Genomic DNA, 9,292 nt, shown 5'->3' on the forward strand with positions numbered 1-9,292 from the left:
GTTGAATAGAGGGGGTAGACATCTGGAGGTTGAATAGAGGGGGTTGAATAGTGTTCTGTGTCTCTACTGGTCCTAGTGGAGAACCTGTCAGAGCAGGGTTGGAGGAGAGGACCACTGCTGTTCTGTGTCTCTGCTGCCCTCTACTGGGCGGCAGTGTAGTCTAGTAGTTAGAGCGTTGGACTAGTAATCGGAAGGTTGCAAGTTCAAACCCCCGAGCTGACAAGGTACAAATCTGTCGTTCTGCCCCTGAACAGGCAGTTAACACACTGTTCCTAGGCCGTCATTGAAAATAAGAATTTGTTCTTAACTGACTTGCCTAGTTAAATAAAGGTAAAATAAATAAATAAATACTGGTCCTAGTGGAGAACCTGTCAGAGCAGGGTTGGAGGAGGGGACCACTGCTGTTCTGTGTCTCTACTGGTCCTAGTGGAGAACCTGTCAAGGCAGGGTTGGAGGAGGGGACCACTGCTGTTCTGTGTCTCTACTGGTCCTAGTGGAGAACCTGTCAGAGCAGGAAATCATGAGGAAGAGCTCCTAGCCCCGTTTATACCTGGTTCTAACTTGCGTCCTTTGTCCTGATGTTGTTCACATTTTTAGACCCGGTGAAGACAATCAATCAGATCATCCTGCCCCCCTCTGAAGGTCGTCTTTAGACAGATCAGATCATCCTGACCCCTCTGGAGGTCGTCTTTAGACAGATCAGATCATCCTGACCCCCTCTGGAGGTCATCTTTAGACAGATCAGATCATCCTGACCCCCTCTGGAGGTCGTCAGATGCATCTTTAGACAGATCAGATCATCCTGCCCCCGTCTGGAGGTCATCTTTAGACAGATCAGATCATCCTGACCCCCTCTGGAGTCAGATCTTTAGACAGATCAGATCATCCTGACCCCCTCTGGAGGTCGTCTTTAGACAGATCAGATCATCCTGACCCCCTCTGGAGGTCATCTTTAGACAGATCAGATCATCCTGCCCCCCTCTGGAGGTCGTCTTTAGACAGATCAGATCATCCTGACCCCCTCTGGAGGTCATCTCTAGACAGATCAGATCATCCTGACCCCCTCTGGAGGTCATCTTTAGACAGATCAGATCATCCTGACCCCCTCTGGAGGTCGTCAGATGCATCTTTAGACAGATCAGATCATCCTGACCCCCTCTGGAGGTCATCTTTAGACAGATCAGATCATCCTGACCCCCTCTGGAGGTCATCTTTAGACAGATCAGATCATCCTGACCCCCTCTGGAGGTCGTCTTTAGACAGATCAGATCATCCTGACCCCCTCTGGAGGTCGTCTTTAGACAGATCAGTTCATCCTGACCCCCTCTGGAGGTCGTCTCTAGACAGATCAGTTTATCCTGACCCCCTCTGGAGGTCGTCTCTAGACAGATCAGTTTATCCTGACCCCCGCTGGAGGTCGTCTTTAGACAGATCAGATCATCCTGACGCCTCTGGACAGAGAAACCATTCAGAACATTATCCAGCTCTCTAAACTCATCTTTAGACAGATCTGGACAGAGAAACCATTCAGAACATTATCCAGCTCTCTAAAATCATCTTTAGACAGATCTGGACAGAGAAACCATTCAGAACATTATCCAGCTCTCTAAAATCATCTTTAGACAGATCTGGACAGAGAAACCATTCAGAACATTATCCAGCTCTCTAAAATCAGTGACAGGTGACACCATTGACTGTCTTCAGATCAGCGGAGTCCGATATCAGAACAATATTACAGACTATTACAGAGATGCTTAATGAGTCCACAGAACAGTATTACAGAGATGCTTAATGAGTCCACAGCACAGTATTACAGAGATGCTTAATGAGTCCACAGCACAGTATTACAGAGATGCTTAATGAGTCCACAGAACAGTATTACAGAGATGCTTAATGAGTCCACAGCACAGTATTACAGAGATGCTTAATGAGTCCACAGCACAGTATTACAGAGATGCTTAATGAGTCCACAGAACAGTATTACAGAGATGATTTATGAGTCCACAGAACAGTATTAGACTATTACAGAGATGATTTGAGTCCACAGAACAGTATTACAGAGATGATTTGAGTCCACAGAACAGTATTACAGAGATGATTTATGAGTCCACAGAACAGTATTACAGAGATGATTTATGAGTCCACAGAACAGTATTACAGAGATGATTTATGAGTCCACAGAACAGTATTACAGAGATGCTTAATGAGTCCACAGAACAGTATTACAGAGATGATTTATGAGTCCACAGAACAATATTACAGACTATTACAGAGATGCTTAATGAGTCCACAGCACAATATTACAGACTATTACAGAGATGCTTTGAGTCCACAGAACAGTATTACAGAGATCACAGAACAGTATTACAGAGATGATTTATGAGTCCACAGAACAGTATTATAGAGATGATTTATGAGTCCACAGAACAGTATTACAGACTATGGGTCTGAGGAGACACTGACCACTACTAACTACAGCTGGGTTAGACAGACCCCTACAACAGCATCTGGCCCCTACAACAGCATCTGGCCCCTGTATGGGTCTGAGGAGACACTGACCACTACTAACTACAGCTGGGTTAGACAGACCCCTACAACAGCATCTGGCCCCTGTATGGGTCTGAGGAGACACTGACCACTACTAACTACAGCTGGGTTAGACAGACCCCTACAACAGCACCTGGCCCCTGTATGGGTCTGAGGAGACACTGACCACTAACTACAGCTGGGTTAGACAGACCCCTACAACAGCATCTGGCCCCTGTATGGGTCTGAGGAGACACTGTGGAACCACATATGAACGAACTGAGGACATATTCAGTTTAACAGTCTCTGTGGAACCACATGATCTGTATTAAAAATGTCCCAGATCAACAGGAATCTGTCCGTATGGAGTGAAAAGGACACCTGGTTGTGATTGGCAGTAGAGCCAGGACCAAGTGTCTGAGTATCTCTGCTGCAGTCTCTGGACACGTCATAGTTAACTTCACCCCTCCCCCCCAGGCCTAGTATGAGAGGCCTGCTGCAGTCTGGACACGTCAGTCAGTTAACTTTACCCCCAACCCCCCCCCCAGGCCTGGTATGAGAGGCCTGCAGCAGAAGTTAGTGGTTAGCTCCAGTCCTCCAGGACAGGAAGGAAGGGCAGGTCGGTGCTACCCAGGTAGAGTCTCCCCTGGTGGGAGAACACGTCGCTGACGGCCCAGGTCAGGCTGCCTGTAGGGTCATGGAGACTCCCCAGCACCTCCCCTTCCCCGTCCAACTCCAACACTAGGCCGTATCTAGGCAACAGCATGTTGTACCAGCTCAGAGGAACCACCTGGAAGAAAACAGAACACAAGCTCCGGGCTTTAATATGTCATTGTATCATAGAAATACACTGGACGAAACATTAAGAACACCTTCCTAATATATAATTGTATCATAGAAATACACTGGACGAAACATTAAGAACACCTTCCTAATATATCATTTTATCATAGAAATACACTGGACGAAACATTAAGAACACCTTCCTAATATATAATTGTATCATAGAAATACACTGGACGAAACATTAAGAACACCTTCCTAATATTGAGTTGCTCCTCCCCTTTGCCCTCAGAACAGCCTCAATTCATTGGGTCGTGGACTCCACAAGGTGTTGAAAGCGCTCCACAGGGATGCTGGCCCATGTCGACTCCAAGGTTTCCCACTGTTGTCAAGTCGGCTGGATGTCCTCTGGGTGGTGGACCATTCTTGATACACAAAGGAAACTGTTGAGTGTGAAAAACCCAGCAGCGTTGCAGTTCTTGACATAAACCGGTGTTCCTGGCACCTACTACCATACCCTGTTCAAAGGAACTTATATCTCTTGCCTCTGCCATTCACCCTCTGAATGGCACACAGACACAATCCATGTCTCCATTGTCTCAAGGATTAAAAATCCTTCTTCAACCCATCTCCTCCCCTTCATCTACATGTCTCCTCCCCCTCATCCACATGTCTCCTCCCCCTCATCTACATGTCTCCTCCTCCTCATCTACATGTCTCATCCCCCTCATCTACATGTCTCCTCCCCTTCATCTACATGTCTCCTCCCCCTCGTCTACATGTCTCCTCCCCCTCGTCTACATGTCTCCTCCCCCTCGTCTACATGTCTCCTCCCCCTCATCTACATGTCTCCTCCCAGTCATCTACATGTCTCCTCCCCTTCATCTACATGTCTCCTCCCCTTCATCTACACTGATTGAAGTGGATTTAACAGGTGATATCAATAAGGGATCATAGACTGACCAGGTGAATCCATGTCATGGAAAGAGCAGGTGTTCTTAATGTTTTGTCCACTAAGTGTATATTACTGGAAACATCCACCAGAACAAAGGGTACAAACTTTACTATTAGTATTATACCACTGTACTATAATATTACTATAGCATCATACATTCCAGAACAGTACTGTTTACATACATTATCTCCTCTAGAACGCCATGTTGCTGTCTGATTTATCTCCTCTAGAACACCATGTTGCTGTCTGATTTATCTCCTCTAGAACACCATGTTGCTGTCTGAATTATCTCTTGTATTTATCTCCTCTAGAACACCATGTTGCTGTCTGAATTATCTCCTCTAGAACACCATGTTGCTGTCTGATTTATCTCCTCTAGAACACCATGTTGCTGTCTGAATTATCTCTTGTATTTATCTCCTCTAGAACACCATGTTGCTGTCTGATTTATCTCCTCTAGAACACCATGTTGCTGTCTGAATTATCTCTTGTATTTATCTCCTCTAGAACACCATGTTGCTGTCTGATTTATCTCCTCTAGAACACCATGTTGCTGTCTGAATTATCTCTTGTATTTATCTCCTCTAGAACACCATGTTGCTGTCTGATTTATCTCCTCTAGAACACCATGTTGCTGTCTGATTTATCTCCTCTAGAACACCATGTTGCTGTCTGAATTATCTCTTGTATTTATCTCCTCTAGAACACCATGTTGCTGTCTGATTTATCTCCTCTAGAACACCATGTTGCTGTCTGATTTATCTCCTCTAGAACACCATGTTGCTGTCTGAATTATCTCTTGTATTTATCTCCTCTAGAACACCATGTTGCTGTCTGATTTATCTCCTCTAGAACACCATGTTGCTGTCTGAATTATCTCTTGTATTTATCTCCTCTAGAACACCATGTTGCTGTCTGATTTATCTCTTGTATTTATCTCCTCTAGAACACCATGTTGCTGTCTGAATTATCTCCTCTAGAACACCATGTTGCTGTCTGAATTATCTCCTCTAGAACACCATGTTGCTGTCTGAATTATCTCCTCTAGAACACCATGTTGCTGTCTGAATTATCTCCTCTAGAACACCATGTTGCTGTCTGATTTATCTCCTCTAGAACACCATGTTGCTGTCTGAATTATCTCTTGTATTTATCTCCTCTAGAACACCATGTTGCTGTCTGATTTATCTCCTCTAGAACACCATGTTGCTGTCTGAATTATCTCTTGTATTTATCTCCTCTAGAACACCATGTTGCTGTCTGATTTATCTCCTCTAGAACACCATGTTGCTGTCTGAATTATCTCTTGTATTTATCTCCTCTAGAACACCATGTTGCTGTCTGATTTATCTCCTCTAGAACACCATGTTGCTGTCTGATTTATCTCTTGTATTTATCTCCTCTAGAACACCATGTTGCTGTCTGAATTATCTCTTGTATTTATCTCCTCTAGAACACCATGTTGCTGTCTGATTTATCTCCTCTAGAACACCATGTTGCTGTCTGAATTATCTCCTCTAGAACACCATGTTGCTGTCTGATTTATCTCCTCTAGAACACCATGTTGCTGTCTAGAACACCATTTGCTCTCTGATTTATCTCCTCTAGAACACCATGTTGCTGTCTGATTTATCTCCTCTAGAACACCATGTTGCTGTCTGATTTATCTCCCCTAGAACACCATGTTGCTGTCTGATTTATCTCCTCTAGAACACCATGTTGCTGTCTGATTTATCTCCTCTAGAACACCATGTTGCTGTCTGATTTATCTCCCCTAGAACACCATGTTGCCATCTGAATTATCTCTTGTATTTATCTCCTCTAGAACACCATGTTGCTGTCTGATTTATCTCCTCTAGAACACCATGTTGCTGTCTGATTTATCTCCTCTAGAACACCATGTTGCTGTCTGAATTATCTCTTGTATTTATCTCCTCTAGAACACCATGTTGCTGTCTGATTTATCTCCTCTAGAACACCATGTTGCTGTCTGATTTATCTCCTCTAGAACACCATGTTGCTGTCTGAATTATCTCTTGTATTTATCTCCTCTAGAACACCATGTTGCTGCTGAATTATCTCTTGTATTTATCTCCTCTAGAACACCATGTTGCTGTCTGATTTATCTCCTCTAGAACACCATGTTGCTGTCTGAATTATCTCTTGTATTTATCTCCTCTAGAACACCATGTTGCTGTCTGATTTATCTCTCTAGAACACCATGTTGCTGTCTGAATTATCTCTTGTATTTATCTCCTCTAGAACACCATGTTGCTGTCTGATTTATCTCCTCTAGAACACCATGTTGCTGTCTGAATTATCTCTTGTATTTATCTCCTCTAGAACACCATGTTGCTGTCTGATTTATCTCCTCTAGAACACCATGTTGCTGTCTGAATTATCTCTTGTATTTATCTCCTCTAGAACACCATGTTGCTGTCTGAATTATCTCTTGTATTTATCTCCTCTAGAACACCATGTTGCTGTCTGATTTATCTCCTCTAGAACACCATGTTGCTGTCTGAATTATCTCTTGTATTTATCTCCTCTAGAACACCATGTTGCTGTCTGAATTATCTCTAGTATTTATCTCCTCTAGAACACCATGTTGCTGTCTGATTTATCTCCTCTAGAACACCATGTTGCTGTCTGATTTATCTCCTCTAGAACACCATGTTGCTGTCTGATTTATCTCCTCTAGAACACCATGTTGCTGTCTGAATTATCTCTTGTATTTATCTCCTCTAGAACACCATGTTGCTGTCTGATTTATCTCCTCTAGAACACCATGTTGCTGTCTGATTTATCTCCTCTAGAACACCATGTTGCTGTCTGATTTATCTCCTCTAGAACACCATGTTGCTGTCTGAATTATCTCTTGTATTTATCTCCTCTAGAACACCATGTTGCTGTCTGATTTATCTCCTCTAGAACACCATGTTGCTGTCTGAATTATCTCTTGTATTTATCTCCTCTAGAACACCATGTTGCTGTCTGATTTATCTCCCCTAGAACACCATGTTGCCATCTGAATTATCTCTTGTATTTATCTCCTCTAGAACACCATGTTGCTGTCTGATTTATCTCCTCTAGAACACCATGTTGCTGTCTGATTTATCTCCTCTAGAACACCATGTTGCTGTCTGATTTATCTCCTCTAGAACACCATGTTGCTGTCTGATTTATCTCCTCTAGAACACCATGTTGCTGTCTGATTTATCTCTTGTATTTATCTCCTCTAGAACACCATGTTGCTGTCTGATTTATCTCCTCTAGAACACCATGTTGCTGTCTGATTTATCTCCTCTAGAACACCATGTTGCTGTCTGAATTATCTCTTGTATTTATCTCCTCTAGAACACCATGTTGCTGTCTGAATTATCTCTTGTATTTATCTCCTCTAGAACACCATGTTGCTGTCTGAATTATCTCTTGTATTTATCTCCTCTAGAACACCATGTTGCTGTCTGATTTATCTCCTCTAGAACACCATGTTGCTGTCTGAATTATCTCTTGTATTTATCTCCTCTAGAACACCATGTTGCTGTCTGATTTATCTCCTCTAGAACACCATGTTGCTGTCTGAATTATCTCTTGTATTTATCTCCTCTAGAACACCATGTTGCTGTCTGATTTATCTCCTCTAGAACACCATGTTGCTGTCTGAATTATCTCTTGTATTTATCTCCTCTAGAACACCATGTTGCTGTCTGATTTATCTCCTCTAGAACACCATGTTGCTGTCTGAATTATCTCTTGTATTTATCTCCTCTAGAACACCATGTTGCTGTCTGATTTATCTCCTCTAGAACACCATGTTGCTGTCTGAATTATCTCTTGTATTTATCTCCTCTAGAACACCATGTTGCTGTCTGATTTATCTCCTCTAGAACACCATGTTGCTGTCTGAATTATCTCCTCTAGAACACCATGTTGCTGTCTGATTTATCTCCCCTAGAACACCATGTTGCTGTCTGATTTATCTCCCCTAGAACACCATGTTGCTGTCTGATTTATCTCCTCTAGAACACCATGTTGCTGTCTGATTTATCTCCTCTAGAACACCATGTTGCTGTCTGATTTATCTCCTCTAGAACACCATGTTGCTGTCTGATTTATCTCCTCTAGAACACCATGTTGCTGTCTGATTTATCTCCTCTAGAACACCATGTTGCTGTCTGATTTATCTCTTGTATTTATCTCCTCTAGAACACCATGTTGCTGTCTGATTTATCTCCTCTAGAACACCATGTTGCTGTCTGAATTACTCTCTTGTATTTATCTCCTCTAGAACACCATGTTGCTGTCTGATTTATCTCCTCTAGAACACCATGTTGCTGTCTGAATTATCTCTTGTATTTATCTCCTCTAGAACACCATGTTGCTGTCTGATTTATCTCTTGTATTTATCTCCTCTAGAACACCATGTTGCTGTCTGATTTATCTCCTCTAGAACACCATGTTGCTGTCTGAATTATCTCTTGTATTTATCTCCTCTAGAACACCATGTTGCTGTCTGATTTATCTCCTCTAGAACACCATGTTGCTGTCTGAATTATCTCCTCTAGAACACCATGTTGCTGTCTGAATTATCTCTTGTATTTATCTCCTCTAGAACACCATGTTGCTGTCTGATTTATCTCCTCTAGAACACCATGTTGCTGCTGTCTGAATTATCTCTTGTATTTATCTCCTCTAGAACACCATGTTGCTGTCTGATTTATCTCCTCTAGAACACCATGTTGCTGTCTGAATTATCTCTTGTATTTATCTCCTCTAGAACACCATGTTGCTGTCTGATTTATCTCCTCTAGAACACCATGTTGCTGTCTGAATTATCTCTTGTATTTATCTCCTCTAGAACACCATGTTGCTGTCTGATTTATCTCCTCTAGAACACCATGTTGCTGTCTGAATTATCTCTTGTATTTATCTCCTCTAGAACACCATGTTGCTGTCTGATTTATCTCCTCTAGAACACCATGTTGCTGTCTGATTTATCTCTTGTATTTATCTCCTCTAGAACAC

At 42.6% G+C, this 9,292-nt stretch overlaps 1 protein-coding gene across 1 annotated transcript in view; it reads right to left on the bottom strand.

Moving 5' to 3' along the window:
• Positions 1–3,076: 3,076 nt before the first annotated feature.
• LOC124019610 (adipocyte plasma membrane-associated protein-like) overlaps positions 3,077–9,292 on the bottom strand; it is a 42,565-nt gene continuing 36,349 nt past the window's right edge. The window contains exon 10 of the mRNA XM_046334997.1: positions 3,077–3,316. Coding sequence (XP_046190953.1) covers positions 3,110–3,316 — 207 coding nt within the window. The 3' untranslated portion in view covers positions 3,077–3,109. The remainder of the gene's footprint in view (positions 3,317–9,292) is intronic.

This window comes from Oncorhynchus gorbuscha, unplaced genomic scaffold, assembly GCF_021184085.1.
Source record: "Oncorhynchus gorbuscha isolate QuinsamMale2020 ecotype Even-year unplaced genomic scaffold, OgorEven_v1.0 Un_scaffold_639, whole genome shotgun sequence".
Taxonomy (NCBI): Eukaryota; Metazoa; Chordata; class Actinopteri; order Salmoniformes; family Salmonidae; genus Oncorhynchus; species Oncorhynchus gorbuscha.